The following is a 23,185-nucleotide window of genomic DNA, read 5'->3' on the forward strand; positions in this document are numbered from 1 at the left end:
TATGAAAGGCATGCAGAGAGGCTTGGCGTGCTTTGGGCATAACGGCGTTAGAGGAAACCCTTTGCAGTAAAAAGTAAGCTGCAGAGCCGTTGTCAAGGCTTACTACTCTCAGTTAGATTATAGCTGTATGTGACAACAGGAATTCTAACGAGTCATGAAGTTTCAAAATCATTCTGATATAACATACTCCGCATCAATATAAAATATCCGTATTTATTATAATATTCTAGAAGATTTAGGGGAATAAAACATTTTATTTGGCTGATATATAATAGTAAAGACAATATTCCAGGGGCTTTTCGGTGATTAAAGTATTATTTTAAGGAATATAAAACCTTAAAAAATCAGTATTCTAGGATTTATGGTACTAAAACACGGTTATTTAATATTGGAGATAATTATCCATGGAATTAATCGGACTTAATTTAGTATTTCATGTCATTTATGGGTAACAACAGGATTTCACAGAACACAGATATAAAACTCTAAAAACAATAATTTAGGCTTTTATTATGCTTGATGTGTCTGAAAACCTATTTTAGGAATGTGTAAAGTTTAATTAAATATTCTAGGGATTTATATAACTAAATGAAAATTTTAGGATATGTATACTGAAATACAAAAATTGATATTGTTGTTTTATTATTAAGAACAAAGCTACATGAAGGGTTATCTGTTTTCTTCCACCACGAATATCGAACTTCCGTTCCTACTAGCAGTATAAATTCGCAGACATACAACTGTGCTATTGCGGGGTTTTTTCTCTGCCAACCACGGGTTGTAGAACTGAAAACATACCTCTGTGTTACTGGGGGCAAAACACTTTAAAGAATATTTACGTATCTTATAGGCAATATTTCATGATATATACAATATTAAGAATGGTATTTAAGAGTTATTTTGCCTTTGAAGATATTCTACAGAAAATGTTAAGATGTTTAAAACTCTCTTTAAAGCAATATTTAGTTACTAAAATTGCCCTTAATTACAACTATTTTCACCTTACCTAATATTAAAAGTTTCAGAATAATATATTTATAAGAATTATATTGTGTGCAATTGAGATAACAACCTCTTTATCTTAAACACAATATTTTTAACGACTTGTTTACGCCTGAAACGTTGTTATTGTTATGATGAAGAGGTTTTTCTCACAACAACCAAAACTAAATTAAAACATACTAATTATATATCACAATGAAATAATTGTGTAAACTATTAGCTAGTTTACACAACTAAATAATAAAAAGGAACATAAAAGAAAACAATTCATCGTTCAACTTGAGAACACGTGCACACCTTTTATGGCTAATAATATCCATAAATACGTTCAAATATTCGTCTTAACATACTCGTTGTACTCGATACAATTCAACAGAAACGACTCTATAATCAGGACCCTTGTATTTGGTAATTCCACTTTGACCAAGTAAATTTGTAACAATCCATAGTTTCTTGTGTCTATGTATCGTTCTTTAATGCCTCCAAGTGATTCAGAGATAAGTCTGTTGGCTTATGATAATAAAAATCGAAATTCGATACCTGTGGTTGGCACAGCACAAATAAACCATTGTATGGTTTTTCACTTCAGAATAACCAACCAACCAACTAACTATTCTTTAAACAAATTACCATTCAGAAATTGACTTAATAAAATCAATAAGACAGAGAGCAAAGTTTTAGCAATCAAAGAAAACAAAATAACCATAATTATTTTTTTCATAACACATACAGAAGTCTTCCTCAAATTTAGAGTTTTCACAGTGTGTGATACTCTTCTGATATCAGTCTGATAAAATCAATGAGCCAGAGTGTTTCTGTTTGCAGAGAGTCCCCTCTCAGTAAATTAAAAGAAACAAAACAGCTATCTATATATTTTATTGCACATACAATAATCTCGACATTGTTTGAAGTACACACAATATAGAACTATTAACAAACATAATTACATAAACCTTAGCAGCAGTCGCAGAAAAGTCCATATTTCAAAAGCATATATACAACGCTACTGTCGTTCAAATAATGCTATTATTCTGTTAGCTTCAGGTATATTTTATCTTTCCTTTTTTCGTTATTTTCCCATTATTTTTTTTCATATTAATTTATGTTGCTAGTATTGTTTATAAATAATCAGCATTTGTTTTATATTATTTATCTCCAATTTTGCAGATAAATTGGATAATAATAATAATATTATTATTAATATAATATAATATATTATTATATTAATATAATATATTATATAATTATATATAATTATGTAATATATTATAATAATTATATTATAATAATATAATTATTATGTTTATAATAATTAACCTGGGCTGTATCTGGAATTCTCATACAGCAAAAGAAATGTGTAAGTTTTTTTCTTGATTTTCGAATTTTTGTACGGTCGTCGTGAAGTTATTTGGCCAATCTTTAAAGTTTTCATTTGTTTTGCATTATTTAGGAAATTAATCTCACTTGAAAAATTTATCATTTGTAAAATAAATGATTTTGTAACTTAAATTGGGAAAGCGACAGGTAAGTAGTTCTTTTGAGTAGATTAAAATATTGTTCTTAAATAATTCTGTAAATCAGTTTAATGAACACAAACAGTGAGAAGTGATTATTTCTTGTGGGCAATCTAGTATTTAAATGAAATTTAGTAGCGTTTAGTATGACCACTTAGAGATTAAAAGCAAGATAAAAAATGAAGGAAATGGAAAATAAACTTATGAGTATACGGAACAATCATACTTCTTACCTGTGGCAGCGGTCATAGTATTTTATTATAAAAACTGTGTTTCAATTTTATTTGGATATTTTGTATGTTTAGAAAGAGTGTTTTTCACATTATATTCTAACGACAGAAAAGGAATGTTTGTATATCCATCAATACAATCTGTTGATCAGGGACAATTATCCCCTTTTAATATTATTGACAGAAAAAAACACAAGATAAGTTACTGCCTGATCTCGTTTTTAGAATACATTTTTCTCTAAAACCTATATATACGTTAACATGCTAAACAGATGGTAAAATATGGAGTGAGAAAGAATGGCGGACTTCTCTGATCAATCAGAACATGATTATGAGAGTCTTTAATCAGAAATAAAGTACGATCTACTTCTCTACGTTTTCTTGTGTTTTTCTCATATCTGGCAAAGCAAGGTCACGATTTTCAGTCTTCCCCAGTCATCTGTTAGGGAAGAAAGAAGGATAAAAAATACTATTATTACTTTTTACTCCTGTCAAACAAAGCCACGAGGCGTTGTTAATATATAAACAAATAAAGATGGGTTGTGAGAAGAGAAATCTACCTATTCTATGTACAGCCTCTAATTTCAAGATCTCCATGGAATTATCGCCAGCTACCATAACAAAATGGAAAGATGTTTGTTACGGTACACAGGAGGTTAGTTGCTAGGTCAAGTAATCTACGTAAGCACTCATTTTGGTCACAAGGGAAATTTCTTTTCCAAGATGAGTAATTTTATCCCTTTCTGAAAGTCAGGTAGTTAAACGAATCAACCGCAAAGTAAGAAAATCTCAGATCAAGGTGCTTGTCTCACGATTTAATAGTTGTATGCCATTAAATACCACGTCTAATGAAACCAGTAGGAGCAGTTCGTTTCTCAATACCGTGAAATACCAACTACCTAACCGTTGAGCCTTGACGTATCATAATTATATGAATTCTAATTTTATCTGTACATTTTATACAGTCTCGAAATATTCATAAATTCAACTGAACAACTCATGATATTTTGGAATATCCAATTTCCACTAGTTTATTCTTTTTGTTGTCTACCACACATCAAGCATAACATGTCCTAGCCTTGGAAACTGTTGTAGGCTCGTTTCTCGATGAAACAACCAAAGAAAGTCTCATGACAGTAACATATAAAACACGAAACCGGACGGTCGAAAGTGGCGGACAGAAAGTTAAAAGACAGGCTTATTGCAAGAAAGTACAGCGTGTCCCAAAATAAATATACCAAAAATAAAGTTAAATAACCTCTCTTTATTATTTGAGATTATAACAAAATTCAAAACAACATATCTTTTGAAGACTTGCAAGTTTTATTAACGTTAATTATTTATAACTTACATTATTTATGATTATGATTTATGAATGAGTTTTATTTCAGATATCAAAACTGACCCCGTTTTTGAGTAAAATAACATTTTCTAAAGGGTTCCCCCAATTTAACTCCTTTGAACTTTTATCTTTGGGGCTTTCTGAAAACAAAAAATCTACCATAAGAAACCAAGGGATCGCAAAAACTGAAACTTCGTATCCGAGATAGTGTGTAATCCATTCCTAGTGCTGTGTTTTCAGAATTTCAGGCTTGGCATGGCTAGGTGGTTTAGTCACTCAACGAATGTGAATCCTCGTCACATCAAACATGCTCGCCCCTTCAACTGTGAAAGCCTTATGATGTGAAGGTCAGTCTCATTATTCGTTGGCAAAAGAATAGATGAAGGGTTGGCTGTGAGTGGTGATGACTAGCTGCCTTCCCTCTAGTCTTACACTACTAAATTAGGGACGGCTAGCGCAGACAGCCCTCGTGTAGCTTTGAGCGAAATCCAAAATATAAACAAACAAACAGAATTTGAAGGCACTATTAGATTGATCATAGCTAATGACAAAACACATATAAAAGCTTGTAAACTAAATGAAATAAAACTTACAAGCCTTATGAAAATATTTTGTTTTTAAAGTGTCTTGTTGTCTGAAATAATAAAAATGTTATTCGACTTTCATTTTGAAAGATGCATTGTGGGACACCGTGTATATAGCGTGCTAACATATATGAAGATTAAAAACTTTGATAAAATAAAATTGCATTGGAACAATACCTAACGCTTAAAAGTTGAAATATAATAAATATTACACTTCATATTAATATATTTGTAAATGTACAAAACTAAAACATATTCATCAAAACATGTAAGTGAAATTACACTGCACAACAACGTTTTTGCTTCTTGAACACTGTTGTGTGCTCCTTATAGATTTTTGGCTGCTGATCACGAAAATCACATCCAAATTTGCCCATCACGTACCATTTCATCGAAATCGTGATTTCACCAGGACATTGCTACAATGGAAAAACGATATTAGGGCGACTGGAATCCGTCAATGCTTGCTGACTACTGTTGGACACTGCAACGTGATGCACTTTATATTAAATACAAACGAAAATCGGGAACAAAACACTTTTAACTATGTTGAACTTAACAGCGTATTAGAAACATAAACGCAATTAAACACGTTACTGCCGGTAAACAGTTAACTGTCTAGTTCTCAGAGTTCCTACGTGATGAAGCAAACCAAAACTGTTTTTGTGCATCCCCACCAGGTACCTGTTACAATCAGCAAAAACTTTTCAGGAAGCAAAACTTTACAAAAATTGTTGTGCAGTGTTATTCGAGAATAATATAAAACTCGGAAATTGCTTTTTTTCTATGCTATATATATATAAACAAATACATGCATACATATATATACAGAGAGAGAGACATAAATAGATAAATAGATTTGAGTTTCAAGCAATCGAATTGTACCTGGGTTAAATGTGAAAAACTGAAACTTATTTTTTTCCACGTCATAACTCTATTGAATAGTAGAGAGGAAATATAAAAATGTTTTGTTATGTATAGATAAGACCTATAAATGTTTGGAAATAATCCTACCATGAAGTAATCAAAACATCTGGATTCCAGCAGACTTGCGTACAACTGTATATTCTAGTAGATTTTAATTTTTTTCATTTTACCTATACTATCTACCTCTTTCTCTCTCTATAAAAATATCCTTAAAACCTATAAAAAAACTCTTTTATTATTGTTAATTTGAACCAAGTGAATAAAAACTCATCTATATAAAAGTATAAATACTGATTTCATGTATTCAAGGATACTCTTCAGTTTCTAAAATAAGGCTATCTGTAATAAGACCTACATAACAGCATTGAATATTTTAAAGCTACTTTCATATTGTTTCATTTCTATTTATCACTTTTCTGAAGAATCTATATTTGATTCATTGTGTGTATATATATATATATATATATATATACAGTAAAACAACAACTGTGATATGTACAATAAAACAACATTGAGATGATCATTAAAAAACCAATAACTTGAAGGTGTTTCTCCTCGTGTATGTGCAATATACACGCATGAAGACATATGTTTGTTTGTTTTTGAATTTCGCGCAAAGCTACACGAGGGTTATCTGCGCTATTCGTCTCTAACTTAGCAGTGTAAGATTAGAGGGAAGGCAACTAGTCATTACCACTCACCGCCGACTCTTGGGCTCTTTTACCAACGAATAGTGGGATTGACCGACATATTATAATGCCCCCACGGCTGAAAGGGAGAGCATGTTTGGTGCGACGCGGATTCGAACCTGCGACCCTTAGATTACGAGTCGAACCCCTTAACACACCTGGTCATGCCCTAGGACATATGAATACATATATTTATGTAATTTCCTGTTAATCTTTTGTTTTGAGCCTTGTATGCTTGTGTAGTTTGGGTTTTAGAATCTTACAACTCACAAGAGCTCTTACCTTATCTCACTTCAGCACTATAACAAGAGTCTGACTAAATTTGAATTTAGTTAAAAATAATTTTTGTTCCAGCTGTAAAGATTATTATGCTTATAGTATACTTGTACCAATGTTAAACAGTTATTAGCTTCAAATTACCTAAATATATACAATTCCTAATTTATTTATTGTGTGTATATGTTTCTTAAAGCAAAGCCACATCATTCTATCTGCTGTATCCACCAAGGGATATCGAACCCCTGATTTTAGCGTTTGAAATACGTAGACCTATCGCTGTCTCAAAGGTGGATTTATTTATCGTATGATAAAAATCAACGTATTAAGAACTTAATAAATAGTTTGTAAATTATTGCGAAAAAAATTAATATTTTATAAAAATATGATTGTTGATTTATGTGAAGATACTTTTGAGGTTTAACAAATTATGGTAACTGAAATGAATGAATTAATTTAGAAAAAATAACATTATATTAATGAACACAGTGTGTTTGGTTTAATAGCTGATTTTAATTTTACGATTTTAATACTTACCTGGTTATCATAGCTTCTTGATTTTTTCTCATTTATTCATAATCATTATTCCATATAAGCTCAGATGACCTGTTGAGTGGTGGAGAATATATTTACACAGAACTAGAAGCTTAGCGATAACATCAAATTTACAATGCAATATTTTCATAAAACAACAAATGGAACGGTTTTATTACGAAAAGACCTACGTATTATTGATTTCTACACCAGTCTACCAGCGTAAGGGTCTCTCCCGATTTTCACCACCCACTCTCGTTCTTGCAATATTCCTCCTCGTAACTGATTATCTATTCGATATCTGCTTTCGTGCCGAGAATCTGGTATCACAGTACTACATTTGATTTTCAAATCGTTAATAATTCTATGTCGGAACCACAGCACAGTTAAAAGCAAAGCAACCAGTAGAACACCAACTGCTCCAAAAGTCCAGATAAGAATCTTTTGAGTTTGGTACTCATGACAACGAAGGTCATCCGTCGACAATCCTTTTAGCATGAGATCACGAAGTATAGGTGGATTTTTACAACGAATACGGGTAAAATCAAAATCAAAGGATTCCGAATAGTTGCGCGTCTGTAGGTGGTGTAGCAGCCACGAAAGACTACAATTACAGATTAAAGGATTGTCTCGAAGATCAAAGTGATCTAAGTCACTCCAGGGCAGAATATCTTCGTTCAATGTTTGGAAGTTATTTCCTCGGAGACTTACGGCACGTAGGAAAGTTAAAGAAGAAAACGCGTTTCTGTCAATATAACTGAGTTTTTTGTTGTGATTAAAAATAACATTTTGCAATCTAATATTAGGTAAAAAAGCTTCTTTTTCAATTCTTTCAAGAAAGGGGGCGCTGTTTATGATGATGGTTTGAATATTGCTTAAGTTGTTGAAGCTTTTTGAAACGATTGCTTTCATGTAATTTTGTCCCAAATTAAGCTCTAACAGTTTTCTGAGATAGGGAAACGCCTCAGTCGGAATAGAATCCAGTAAGTTATCTTGAAGAATAAGATATAACAGGTTCTTCAGTCCTTTAAAAGCACTTTTGTGAATTTTACGTATTCCACAGCTACCTAAGCTTAACTTTTCCAAGTTTACAAGATTAACAAAGCTTTCATTGGGCAAAATCGGAAAATTATTCAAGTCTAAGTCTATACTGAGTACATGAGAAATGGTTCCAAATGAAGACGAAGGGACATGGCCAAGTTTATTGTCCTTGAGCAGTAGAGTTTTCAGGTTCCATAAACCAACAAAAGCATTTTTTGAGATTGTATCAATACTGTTTTCAGACAAATCTAAGGCTTCCAAGCTCATCAGCTCAGTGAAAATACTGTCAGGGAGTTCACGAATGAAATTTCCAGTGAGCTTCAAAATTTGAAGTTCTCTAAGCCCATTAAATGTTGAATTATACAGAGAAGAGATCATGTTATGCCCAAGTAGTAGCACATGAAGCTTTTCCTGAAGCCTGAAGTTATTACAACCCAGAGCTACCAACTGGTTACCTGTCATATCTAGATATTCCAAGCCATGATAGACGCCAAATGCTGACATTATTCCTTTAATGTTGTTTCTGGCGAGATGAAGTTCTCGTAGATCAGGGTTGAGAGTTATGGGAACAACGTCTAAGCTAGCTCCATTACACGTTACCACCAGCTTTTCTTCGTTACAATGGCATCGAATGGGACAAAGGCAGAAAACAACGTTCTTTAAGCTGATCGTCAGGACCAGACAGATCCCAATAACATCTTGGTTCTTCATTATCTGATCAGGTTGACTAAATCTGGAGAAATAAAGGATAAAAATCAAGTAAACGTGAGTAAGATATTTTAATGACCTTTTTATCAGTATGATTCAATGTCAACTGAGTTTTTTTTTTGTTTAACAGTTACAAAGAGACAGTTACAAAATTTAATTTGAGGGTTTCTTTAATTTGACATTTTGTAAATGATATTACAGTTTCAGGTCGTTTTTCTTTAATGATTTATTTTTATGATATGAGTAACCAAAATATTAATTTTGCAGCTTTCTTTGTGAACGTTGAACTAGATTGTAACCATTTTCCTGAAAGGTTTGGTGTATATGAATCAAATATTTTTCTTATAAAAGAAAGTAACAGGTTAAAAACAGGTAACAGGTTAGATATTTAACACCACAATTGACAAAATTCTCATCTTATACTTCCCGCTTTTTATTATCCAGATTGTGAATTCTGTGGTTTATGGTTCGCCATTGACAATCAAAATATATTATTACAATGAAGGACTAGTCCGGTTAGTTCTGTTCACTAGTTATGTTTCTTGTAGAAACAGCTCAAAATAAGAACGAGAAAATAGTCCATTAGCAGCTTTGCGAGAATATTCTAAAACTAGAAATTTTTTAAGTACAAGTCTATTCCTGGCGACGCATTTTTGCGAGTCTTTCGTCCAAAATACTTTGATTTCATGTTCTTTATATTAGTTTTTTTGTTGGACTGCGCATTTCATTACAAATAAAGATTTCATATTATGCATACAAAACTCAAGTTTATCCAGAAATCTAGATTAAAGTTGTAGTTATAAAACATCACACCAGCTCATTATTAAGTACCTTAAGAAAATTAGTTATACAAAGATGTTCTCTATCAAATCATTGGTAAGATGAAAATTCAATGCGATTTACTATATCATGACTCATTTCAAATATAGCTAAAAGTTTTCAAAAGAAGAATCAGTTATACTTCATCCAGTTGGAGAAAATAGTTACATTCATAACACATAAGGATAACTTCAGTAGTGAAACTACTTATTATGATGTGAACTCCATCGATAATACTTACAATCTGTTTCATTTTGTCTTCAAATGATTCTTAGTAGTTAAAGATACGTTTTTCTCTGTTCTTAAAAAGGTAATAACTGATTAAAGTGCTTAAGAAACCATTTCCATTAGCCTAAGAAATGGCTAATTTGCTAAGAATTCTTGCACATGGTGAACAGTAGTTCATATTAAAACGATTTTGGAGTGTTACTATGTCGTTATAGTCCGCGTAGTTTAATCTAATTCCATTCTATTAACGAACTGAATCTTGAAAACAGCTGTAAACATTATTTCTAACGCAATAAACTCTGCTGTTGCCTTTTAACTGTCACACGCAAAGCACACCACACTGCCCTGATGCTTTCCGTAAACATATAGTGTAGGATGGCGACGGTTTTTTAGCGCCAGTTTTAACAGTACCATTGCATAGACATCTATAGAAGACACATTGGTTTATATGGCCAATATTTCTTCGTATGATTGGGTTTTATTTGAATTTCGCGCAAAGCTGCAGGAGAACTATCTGCACTAGCCATTCCTGATTTAGCAGTGTAAGACTAGAGGGAAGGCAGCTAGTCACCACCACCCACCGCCAAATCTTAGATAATCTTTTACCAACGAATAGTGGAATTGACCGTAACGTTATAACGCCCACACGGTTGAAAGAGCGAGCATATTTGGTGTTACGTGAATTCGAACCCGTGACTCTCGGATTACGAATCGAGTGCCTTAACCATCTGGCCACGCCGGGCCGTTTTTGTATGAAAGAGAATAATTAACGTTACTTTCTCTAGTTTCTGAGGTTTATCGGATATGTAATTAAAGCAATTTTAGCACTTGCCACTTATGTCGTTTTTCCAGGCGGAAATGCGTGTATAGCTTTCGCCAATGACCTTTGCTTTCGTAGATTCTAGCCTGTACGAGCCATCTCACTTACTTTATCATGTATGGCTGAAGTATGACTCGTTTTAGGTATATTTTTGGACAACACTTGTGCCCTAAGTTAATCCGTATTCCTTTGTTTTCCAATTTCATTAAGTACGAGAATTATACTAGTCTTAGAAGCATCAAATCCTCGAGGTGGATGTATGAATATTTTGTATCGGAAAATTTCTTTTACGTATACCTCTTAGAGGCTATCGATCAGTTTTAGGCGACACCACTCGAAGTGCCAAATAAAGTCAAAATGTAGTTCTGATACAACCCGATACATCACGTGACTTACTGATCTGCATACTCAAAATATTTTAAATATAGCAAACTCAACCTTATGTTTTAAGGACATTAATCACTAAGATGTAATGTTTTTCGCTTTGTATTTTATACGAAAAGTTCAAGTTTCACGTTGCTCATATTACGTACTTTTATGTGTGTACATATAGTTGTTATTCTTTTGAAATGTCACATTAATTATATATATTATGCGTTTGTACACCCTTGTGCAAATTAATTGAAACAAGAAGGAAAATTACGATTTTTTCAATTTTTTGCGTTTTATTTCTGAGAATCTAAAAATTACTCATAAATTAATACATGATATAACAGCCTTTTTTTCTCAGAAGATCATTAACCCTCTTTGGCATCGAGTCCACGAGTTGGCTGCAATGTTTACGAATTTTTGGATCGCAGTACCACACCTCAATTATGGCTTCAATTAGCTTATCTTTCGTAGTACAGTCTTTTCACCGAAGCCTTTCTTTACAAATCGCCCAAAGATTTTCAATAGGATTTACGTCCAGAGAGTTTCCAAGCCAGTCCAGCACCTTTATTCGCGTTGTAGTTATAAAATTCTTCACAAGTTTCGATGTGTTGCATGGAGCCAGATCTTGCTGAAAAATGCCAGATTCATCTGGAAATCTCTTTTTCAATTCTGGAACGACTCTTCTCGGCAAAACGTCGATGTACTGTGGTCCTCACATCATACCTTCTACGATATGTAAGCCTCCGACGCCATAGTAGCTGAAAAAGCCCCAAAACATCTTTCTCAAGGGATGTTTTACAAACTGATTGATGTGAGATTCTCGAAGTTTCTCACCTGGAAATCTGCGAACATGCAGACGTCTTTGACCCAGTACGAAGAAATGAGTCTCGTCACTGAAGAACACCTTCCTCCATTATTTTTACTTCCAGTTCTTGTATTTCAGACCCCATTGATATCGTTTCTTCTTCATTGAGTTGATAAGAAGTTGTTTTTTGACTGGTCTCCTTGTCCTTCTAACGCAATTTCGAATGACGTAATATTCTTCAAAATCTCGTCATATATCCCAAAAATAGATCGACCGTACTGAAAAACACAGCTAATGATGCCGTATGTGTGAAAAAATGACTATTAAAGAAAATCAGCGGGTCCAGCGAGCTTACACCGGCCGCCATGCTGAAAATATTGTAAAATGACCATATGTTTCAATTAATTTGCACAAGGGTGTATTTTATATCGTGTTTCATCTATTTAGTTGAGAAATAAGTAATCATTGAAACATACTTGAGACTGGTAAATACATTTTGCTTAAATCATAATTAAAAATTCAGACAAAATAGTAAAATAATGAATTTTAATGACATATCTGAAGTGTTGCAGCAAATCCTTATTCACTTAGAAAATAAGAAACAAGACGATGTTGAGTATAGAAAATGGAAAGATATACTCTGTCTCTTATTGCTTGAATTTGTAATTGTTTCTTTGTTTTTTTTAAATTTCGCACAAGGCTACAAAAGGCTATCTGCGCTACCCATCTCTAATTTAGCAGTGTAGGACTAGAGGGAAGGCAACTAGACATCACCACCACAGCCAAATCTTGAGCTACTCTTTTACTAATGACTAGTGGGATTAACCTTTACAAATAACACCCTCACGGCTGAAAGGGCGAGCTTGTTTGGTGTGACGGGGATTCGAAGCGACAACGAGTCGAGTGCTTTAACCACCTGGCCATGCCGGGCCAAACTGGTAATTACTACAGTGTTGTTCGTTAGATCTATATTTCTTCTTCGATGGCTTAGCGGTGAATTTAAGGATACGAATTTCAATCTCTGCGGTTGACACAGAGCAAATAACTAATTGTGTTACTTTGTGTTAAACTTTAATGCTACAGCAGATCTCAACATACATTTATGTGAGTGTGTTTTCTAAGAGCAAAGCTACATCGGGCTATCTTCTGAGCCCACCGAGGTGAATCAAACCACTAATTTTATCGTTCTAAATCGGTATACTTACTACTGTCTCAGCGGGGAAGAATTTGGATGGTAATGTTTACGATTTGGCATGTTTAACTTAGTGCTATGAATGTTTTTGGATTATTTTATAAAATATTTCTTAGTTATGTTTAGTGTTAATTTACCAAATATTGAAATTGTATGTTGTGATAACGCTACACATTAATTTTTATGTAACGTAATTTTGCAGTTTTACCTAATCAATGTATAGTGCTAGTTGCCAATGCTAAAACGGTTCAATATTGTAAATATGGAAGTAGAATACGTTAATATGTTTCTAAGACAACGAGAAGTAAATATCTTAAGACTTTCTGCAAGGCGACATTGAGTAACGATGATAATTTGTCCTAGGATTAGAAGACAGTGTATTTGCTTGCCCATTTCTATTTAAATGCAGTTATAAAATAGGTTATTTGCAACCTATGACTTATTAGCTGAATCTGATCAACACCTTAAAATTGAAAAAAAAACACGTTCCGTTGTATCTTTAACGGTGTTTTTTTTTAATAACATTCTTTTAGAGTGTGTCAGTGTTTGTGAGTACTTATTAGTGTCGATTAAACAGATCTCAGACTTACTTTAGAGGAAACTGATGTTACTTTTTACACTTCCATCAGACAGATTACGTCAAGGTAGCAACATGAATGAATCAACGTAGTATTTATATATATCGTATGGAAAATTATATTTTACATGGGCAATAGTATGTTAAGATATCTTTGAAAACAACTTGATGATAAAGCCTTGCTAAAAATATTATACTCATAGATAACCATTTAGTCTTCAATATTGTCCTTAAATATTTCCACCGTTTTTTGGTTTTCTTGGAGCCAGAAGAGGGCTTATATGAGAATGTTCTATTCTTTTACTATCATAGATTCGAATTAATATTTTTACTATTACATATTTTAGTTACTATTTATATCATTATTAATTCATATTAAATTTATCGCCAAACAAAAGATTAACCTGTGATCGAATTGTATAACATAATTTCTTTAAAGCTATTTTAATTAAATCTTTATATTATCAAATAAGTTGGAAAGTTTTAAAAGTGCTTGCTAGGTTTTTAGCATACAAAGTATATTATTATAACTCAAATGTTTCTTTTTTCAGTTATTTAGTGCTCGAAATTTTTCTCAAGCTCAGAAGAACTCAAACTAAAATTTTCCAGAGCAACTAACGAATTCTGGTATTGGACGAAAGGTTTGTTGAACGGTGACGTGTAGAAGACAAAAGATAGATCTGAAATGTTATTTTTACTCACCTCTGAATTGGATAAATTAAGAAGTATGTGAAACAAACATTTGCACTTCACGTGATTTTATCACAAAAGTGTGTATGTCTTTCTTATAGCACAGCCATATCGAACTATCTGCTGTGTCCACCGAGAAGAATCAAACCCTTCATTTTAGATTTACAAATACGTACACTTACCACTGACCCAACGGGGGACTTTTATCACCAAAGCTAGGTCTATGTTTCCAACGCCTTGCTAGCTTTTGCTCTTTAAGTCGTAACTTTTAAAATTCGAAGGTTTTTTTTTTTTGGCAACTTGCAATTTGTTTGATATTTGTCATTTGCAACTTAACTGCAAGTTCCATACTGTTTTCTTGTTTTTGAATGTTTCTATAGGAACGAAATTAACGAATACTCTTCTAACTAAAATAGCGGCTAGTACCTGAAGGTGTTATAAAATATATAAATTAAAGGTTATAGATTGTTTTACAGCCTCGATATATATATATATATACATATAGACATATAACTTGTTTAATCACGTGTTGAGATGTAAGGCAGAAAAGAAGCTTCATGACACATTATGATCATGGGTACTGTAATTAGAACATTTTTTCATTGAATCTCTAAAAGTATTCATAGCAATTGTAAAACCACCAGTCGACTTTATTCGTTCATAACTAATACAATAAAATAGCATAAAACCATTTATTTACTTTGTACAGTATATCTCTACGGAACCTATATTTTATACAATAAATTTCTAGTAAAAGTGTAAATTACATTTGCGATATCTTCCAGACATTTGTTATAAGGAGAAGAATTCCAGTGTACATACATTTGTTTTAATGGATTATTTTTGTGTTTTTTAATTTTATATCAACATTTCGACTACTTGTGTGGTCATGATATAATCAAACAGAAAAAAAACCCAAAATGATCCAATAAAAACCCAGACATATATTCACAACAGAGAACTAAAGATTTGCCTTAGCAATACACAAAATAAAGAGCGGTGAGAAGCTCATGTTCAAAATATGTTTAACAACCTAAAATTATTGATGGCTATCGTATGTAAAAATATTAATAATATATTCTATTTTTTTCTTGAAAGCGATTTACTATATTGTATTTCTAAGTGTTAAACTAATTACAAAATCAGTACATTGTTTCATTAAAAAGGTACTGTTTAAAGTAAGAAACATAGTTAATACATTTAGGACCAAATGTACTGAGGCATGCGAAATATTTAATTAGATTTGAATAAGTTATAAGGTACTAAACTTATGTCTTTATTTTTATAATATGTTACCGTCACATAAAAGTGAAACATTCCTTATATTTTACGTGTACCTTCGTATTTTGTGCCGGTAATGGTTACACATTTGCACATTATTAATGAGTTTGTAATCATCAAGAAAATATGAGTGTCGACAGATTTTGTTCTTTGATATATTTCTAATCCTAAGAAATCCGTCTTCATTTTAATAAACCTAATATGTAAAGCTCTGTGCTAGATATAAGTAAGAAAAAGTACCAAATACTTAGGTGAAATGCTAGATAAATACTCTATAATTTATTTATAAAATTAATATATTGTTATGATCAACGTCTATAGAATTTCGGCTTTGAATGCCAGGTAGTTAAGGCACTCGACTCATAATCCTAGGGTCGCGGGTTCGAATCCCCGTCACACCAAACATGCTCGCCCTTTAAGCCGTGAGGGCGTTATAATGTGACGGTCAATCTCATTATTCGTTGGTAAAAGAGTAGCCCAAGAGTTAGCAGTGGGTAGTGATGACTAGCTATCTTCCCTCTAGTCTTACTCTGCTAAATTAGGGACCGCTGACGCAGATAGCTCTCGTGGAGCTTTGCGTGAAATCCAAAAACAAACATAGAATCTATTAAGTATATGAATTTGCACGTCATATATTTCTTTTTTATATTTTGAGCACCCGGCATTTGGTGAATTGATGAGTGTGGATATTATCGTAGAACCTGTATTAAAAAAAACAACAGACAGATTTCAGTGAAATTTGCCCTTTTTTTTTCTGGTGGGGCCGTGCGTGGCCTAATAATTAGTGTGTTGGGGTTAAATGTGTGTGTGTTTTCTTATAGCAAAGCCACATCGGGTTATTTGCTGAGTCCACCGAGGGAAATCGAGCCCCTGATTTTAGCGTTGTAAATCCGTAGACTTACCGCAGTACTAGTGGGGACTCTCGGGTTGTAAATCAAGTTATTTATACTTCGCGTCGAGTTTCCTCAAAAACCATCCCCGCACCTTAGGGCTGTGACTTCATTATAAGAATGACGATCAAATCATACTATTCGTTCTGTTACATATATGTTCAAACTTGCCCTTTGTTTAGCTTTGAGCAAAAATTCGGAATGAAACAAATAACCGTTTTCAGGCCATCGGTGGACTCAGCAGATAGCCCGAAGTGACTTTGCTATAAGAAATCACACACACACCCATTTTCAGGTGATTTTATGCCCATATACCCAAATTCCAGTAGTACGTTATAGTAAATTTTGTCTTTATGAAATGCTCTAAGACTATAACCTTAGTTGGGTTTATGGCCGAAAATATTGTTATTAGCGTGGTACGTAATGTTCGCCTGTAAGCCGTCGGAGCGTTATCAAGTGAAGGTCAAATCCACTGTTCGTTGAAAAAGAGTAGCCCAATAATTGCCGGTGAGTGTTGCTCACTAGCTGCTTTTACCCACTGCTAAACTAGGGACGGCTAGCACAAATAGAACATTTAATTTTAATTTTTATAAGCAGAAACGTAGAAAAGCGTGAATAAGTAACATTACTTTTTGCAAAGTTGAATTCTAGTTTCACTCTTAGTAAATAGCTCACAACCTGGTTGGAGCTATATCATTTGTCAAATGTTGATATTGTTATATGAATTTTATTTGAAGATTTAAATATCTGTACAATATTGTGGACATGTTATCAAGTTTGATGTTATTTTGTGTATATTACCTAAAGATATAGTTATACAATATTGTGAATATGTTATTATCAAATGTTGATGTTATGAATATTTAAAGATCTAATTGTACAATATTATAGACATGGTATTATCAAGTTTTGATGTTATTTTGTGTATATTATTTAAAGATGTAGTTATACAATACTATAGACATGTTATTATCAAATGTTGATGTTATCTTATAAATATTATTTAACGAAAAAGTTGTATAATATTGTGGATATGTTATTATGACATTTTTATGTTATTTTGTGTACATTAGTAAAAGATATGTTGTACAGTATTGTGGATATGTTATTACCAGATGTTGATGTTATCTTATTTAAAATATCAGTTATTATATATTATTGCTATTATTATAGTACACAGTAATTATTCTTTTATTAAGATCGTTTTATATGTGTGATGCTTTTCCATTTAGAATATGTTATTGTAGAATGGGCTTTATAAAGTACCAATATATTCACTAAATCATTACAAGCAAGGGAAACTGTTATTTATTATCTGCTGATAATTGAACATCAGTTTTCAGTTCGTCGCATCACTAAGTGTGTTTATTTTAGGGAACTGGTCTTCATCTTTTATTTTTTCTTTCTAAATGAAAACTGTTTGAACGTGTTTTCTACTAATATAAACTTATTACAAATGTTTTTTTCGAATAAGCTACTTTAATACATTATGACCTTGTTATATGTATTTTTATTCACTTGTCAAACTGATTTTACCTAGTCTTTGTACTATAATGTGGATTACTAATTTTCTAGTTTTGTTTATACTATTATTACATTCTGGTGAACTAGTCTTTGACAAGTGTTTCGGTGATAAGGTAGTAAGTTATGACCTAAGTTTTTCAGTTGTAATAAATTATATTAAAACTAGTATTTAGCGAGTTTTGATATTAAGTGTTAATTACTACCATTTATATATATATATATATTCTAATGGAGCTGGCCTAAATAAAGTTTGATAATAAGATAAGATGTGTCTTCGTAAGTTCACCTAAACTGAACAAGTGAAAATAGTATATCATAAACTAATGACATTGATTTTCCATAAAATAGCAAATATGTATATATGTTTTAAATGTTTACGACCAGAGAAGACATAACTATATACCGTACGAGTTTCTTCACAATTGTTAGATAAAGACATTGTTAGCATCAGCACCCCTGAGGCTTCTTAACAAATATGCGAGAACAGCAATATCTGATTCCATAATTTATACTTACAAACCGTGAAACGACGTTGTATGCGCAATGCTTGTTATGTTGATTAGAAATAAGAAAAATGCTATAAGTCAAACAGATCAATAGCAGGAATGTTGACATACACACTCTATCATGTTGACAAGGAGTAAAATGTTCAAGATATTTATAATGTTTTTATAGCTGGAACCTTTAAAAGAAAACTGTATATAAACACAAAACTTTAAACTTTTAATTTTGGTATCTGAACCACTTAAAAAGTATTAAACGTATAAAACAATATACATGTGTGCGTGTGTGTGCGTTTATTTAAAAATACAATTTAGTCACTCAAGACTTGAAGACTTAAAATTTAGTGACTTAAGACCCAAACATATTGATGTAATGATTTTTATTGCGACACATTGTAAAAGTATTTATTAATGTTTATTATATTTTTGTGTTTTATAGTAATATAACTTTGTACAGATTATTGTTTTATAACATAAAACCTTGACATATTTCTTATATTCAAGCAAACAGAAGTCTAATAATGGTTTTTAATCGGTACGTCGACTTCTTTTTTCGGTCTGATTGTGTATCTAGCATCGTATTTAAATAACGTTTGTTAAACATCTTGATAAAACACAAACAACAATATTGATTATAATAAATCTTTCTAGAAACTTAAAGTTTAACTGTGAAACAACTAACTGAAATGGAAATTCAGTAATTTTATGCTTAATATGGAGTTATCAAAGTTTGTTATTTAATTAATAGAGCTTCATAAGTTACAAAATGAGTAACAAGGACAGTATTTCTAAATTGTTCTCTATTCCACAAGAAGTATTTTTAAAACATTATCAAATTATCTAACAAAGTATCGTCAAATTAATTTTACGTATTCGTTATGTCTTAGCTAAATCATTATCGACTCGATAACACAAAGAATATTATAATAACTGATCAACAGCTTTCTTGTTTCAAAATAGAAACACTTCACTTCTTTAATAGTTATGTTCACATCAATATATTGTTAACTAAAACACTTTCGTTGGTGTAAAAATCCTTGATAAGTATCACAGCATTTATATCAAAATAAAGACAGCTATATTTGAATAACAAATATTATCAGAGAGTTATATTTGATTTCAGAACATATGTATATGTATAATAAGTAAGAAGGAATGTCGGACATAAAACTGTAAAGACTACATGTTACTTATAATATCAGTCTTAAGTTATTAATAAATAAATATCAAAAAACCTTCCCGAACATACAAGACAAAATATAATGTTAGAATATTTTCTTTAAATGGTTATAACAAAAATAGAATACATTTTTTTTACAAGTGCAGCTGATGAAATCTTGGTATTCAGTGATGCGAGATCAAAATACGCTTGTCGAATAATCTAATTAAAAATAAACCCACAACAAATTCCATAACAAAATAGTCTTTGTAAACTGATGAGTAAGTTTGTCCTTTAACAGAGTCTATCATAAAAATATTAACTCTAGAATTACCAATAATGTCTATAACGCATTGGATTTTTGAATACACAGATAAAGTTCATGGTTATAGGGTTACTAGTAAGATATAAATCGTATAAAGAAGATGGAAGTACAGTCATTATTACCATTAACACTCTTTGTACCTGACTGATACTTTTTCTGTATTTTACACACAAAATGAATATTTCTTCTGTTGTTCTGGTCAATTATCTACAATAAGTATTGGAAAAGACAAAACATAAAAGTCTTCACTATGATGAAATAAACTTGTTAACTTTGAGATTTAAAGAAATATTATGCATCAGAAACATCAGTTCTAAAAGTTTCCTTACAAATTCATTATAGAAAATGCGAGGTTTTTGCTATAATGGCTTATGCTCCTATTTTCATGTTTGATATCGTAGTTAGTAAAATGACAGGTTCTCAGATATTATTATCAGCAGGAATGACGCAATAATATTATTACAAAATTTCTTCTTCTTCTTTTAATACGAAATAATAGAAATAATGTTTTGAAACTGACTCATGTTTCATAAGATACGAAAGTTATTCACAGTTAGTTAGATAACAAGCAATATGATTCTGTAAATATTGGTTGAATGCTTGTTTATTTTTTAAATGCAAAATTGCACAATGGGGTATGTTCACTGTATGGACTGGACCTCACATTTTTGTGCAATAAGCTAATAGCTGAGCCAATGGGGCCAACTAAAAAATACATATATTTAAGTTATTGTTAGAAATTCAAATGACTTAAAACAACGACGGTAAAGTTAACAGGTCGTATGTTTGTACGTAAAAAAGTTTATGACAGCTAGTTATATAATGTAGTCGCTGTACAATAAAACTGACATTTTGAAGTTATCGACTTAAACTTTTAATAAGCATCACAACATCAAAGTTTCCATGTGCACATAATAACTTTATGTGTATAATATTAACAAAACTCGCTATACATGTTTAGGTGGACAATATGGTCGCCATTTTAATGAGACAAAGAAAAACTTATGAGATTCGTCTATGTGCTGGAATTAATGCAAGTGAATAATTAATATATTGTACAGTGGCACCGTTTACAATATAGAATTCCAGAAATGTATTTTCGTGGACTTAGACTTAATTCTATATTTAAAATCATTTTATTTTAAATATTTGATTGGTTCTCTTATATTAATTTTGTTCTTTAAATTTACTTGTTTAAATAATTTCACATTGATCTAATCAATGACATGTAAAGAGTTTGCCACATGGTCAACTAAGGCCGAATCACTTGTTGTTAATTTATTAATTGCATTGTTACATATTTTTACATATTTACTCAATGCAAATTGAGTACACAACTACATGAAACATTACACATTTATCTTTTGGATTGTATCTTGGGTGGAAATAATATAAATTTGTAACAACCTTGTTATGTACATTTCACAGGGTTAGACTGTCACTAAGCGTAATGTTTTTTTCTATATCTAAGAAAAAAAATGCGCTGTTTAAACCTTAATATTGCTTTTGTAAAGTACCATTACAGATTATGTAGTTTTTAAGCTTTATTAAATTTTAAAACGAAGAACGTTTCTTAGCTACCAAATGTAATTATGAACAGTTATCTGACCTACTAGGAAGCTGAGCTTCTCTAAAACATGATGGATTTAGTCGTTCTTATTTCTTAAACATGTGTTTTAGTTTTCGTCTTCTTCAAATGCTATATTCGAAGTTTACTTACTTTTTGGCATTGCAAGTGAATACGGACTTCTTGGACCAGGTGGTTAGTTAAGAGTTTGAATATTTGTCATACTGTTATAAATAAAAAAATCATCTCTAAAAATTAATTAACTAAGAATATTATAATTACCATTTCCCTCTCTTCCTTTATATTACTGAAGTTGAAATGTGAGAAGCCACAAATCGAGCTTGAAGGTAGCTTGTTCATGTTCCTGCACGTGAGCAAGCATGATGTTGATTGAACGTCTGCTTGTTGGTTCGCGTGTTATAAAGGAAAGTACCTAATCACGTGACTAACTGAAGCAGTGATTCGTGATCACTGTCAGGGCTGCTTTTTGTTGTCTATTGTCAGGCAGATGTTGAAATGTTTTCCAAAAGCATGCGTTAAAAATGAGTATTATGATACCATTTTTAGTTGTTTCGAAACATGTTATTCATTAAATTTGTCAGTAACTAATTAAAGGATTTGTTGTAATTGTTGTTTTACTGCAAAAATACACAATGGGCTGTCTGGTCCACTATGGGAATCGAGCCCCAAATTTTAACGTCGTGAGTCCGTAATCATACTGATGACCAATCTAGGGATTTTAGAATTGGCGGAAGAATAATTTGATTTAGTTTTCCTTAGCGTATTTTCAACTACTCTTATTATTCGAAAACAAAAAAAAAAAGGTTTATGAACTCTCATAAATTATCCTATATTTTGGTATACTGTGACATACTACACGTTTCGAGATGTTCTGATATCAAAAGCATGGTTAAATAATACACAGGTGTTATTTTAACTCATTTGAGAGTCTGAATTTTTCATATGCAATAAAATATTTTGAAATGGTCAACAATGGTCAACAAATTTAATTGTTATATTTCTCGTTTGTTTAGAACGTTTAAACCTCATGTTCATCTGCTAACTTAACACAACTAAGAATTATATTAATTAAGAATGAGATCCTCAGAGTCTTCCATCCATATGTAAACTAATATAATTGAATGTAGTTCATCAGTGAATTGGCTGTCGTAATTTAATTTACTTATAAAATAATTATGGCGGATGTAAAAAAGGTTACAAATAATTCTCTTGGGAGTTCAAATTCTTATTTATTTTCTTACATGATAAGAAGAAATTAACGCTAATGAAGAAATATTGTGAATTCCCACGTAAGAACTAAACATTATCAGAAAATATATATTTTATCAATATAATATTTATTTTTCTATGCTAATTTTTGTGCGATTTTTTACCATAGCTTTATTTGACTATAACAAAAAGTCCGGCAAATTTGACAAGAATCAAAACTACAGTGTGTAGTAACAAAACTACAGTGTGAAGTAACAATAATCTCATTTATATATATTCTCTACAGAATGTTTTTTTTTTCTCATTTTAGTAAATACGTTTAACCAAATCCAATCAGTTTTTTCTTAATGACTTAC

At 31.6% G+C, this 23,185-nt stretch overlaps 1 protein-coding gene across 2 annotated transcripts; it reads right to left on the reverse strand.

Moving 5' to 3' along the window:
• Positions 1-2,172: 2,172 nt before the first annotated feature.
• On the reverse strand, positions 2,173-21,965 carry LOC143225695 (uncharacterized). 2 transcript variants are annotated; one of them, XR_013013987.1, is made up of 3 exons: positions 21,882-21,965; positions 7,102-8,872; positions 2,173-3,185 (listed from the first exon to the last, which is right to left on the reverse strand). XR_013013987.1 is itself a non-coding variant. In XM_076455562.1 (3 exons), the coding sequence occupies exon 2, from the start codon at positions 8,848-8,850 to the stop codon at positions 7,303-7,305; it is 1,548 nt and encodes a 515-aa protein (XP_076311677.1). In that variant the 5' UTR covers positions 8,851-8,872; positions 21,882-21,965; the 3' UTR covers positions 2,174-3,185; positions 7,290-7,302. The 2 variants fall into 2 exon arrangements, 1 of the variants encoding a protein (XP_076311677.1); XM_076455562.1 differs by having other exon boundaries at positions 2,174-3,185; positions 7,290-8,872.
• Positions 21,966-23,185: the final 1,220 nt, after the last annotated feature.

Source organism: Tachypleus tridentatus, chromosome 9 (assembly GCF_004210375.1).
Source record: "Tachypleus tridentatus isolate NWPU-2018 chromosome 9, ASM421037v1, whole genome shotgun sequence".
In the NCBI taxonomy this organism is placed as follows: Eukaryota; Metazoa; Arthropoda; class Merostomata; order Xiphosura; family Limulidae; genus Tachypleus; species Tachypleus tridentatus.

What these genes read in the sequence shown, in the direction of transcription:
- LOC143225695 (XM_076455562.1), bottom strand. Translation starts at nt 8,850, where the DNA reads ATGAAGAACCAAGATGTTATTGGGATCTGTCTGGTCCTGACGATCAGC.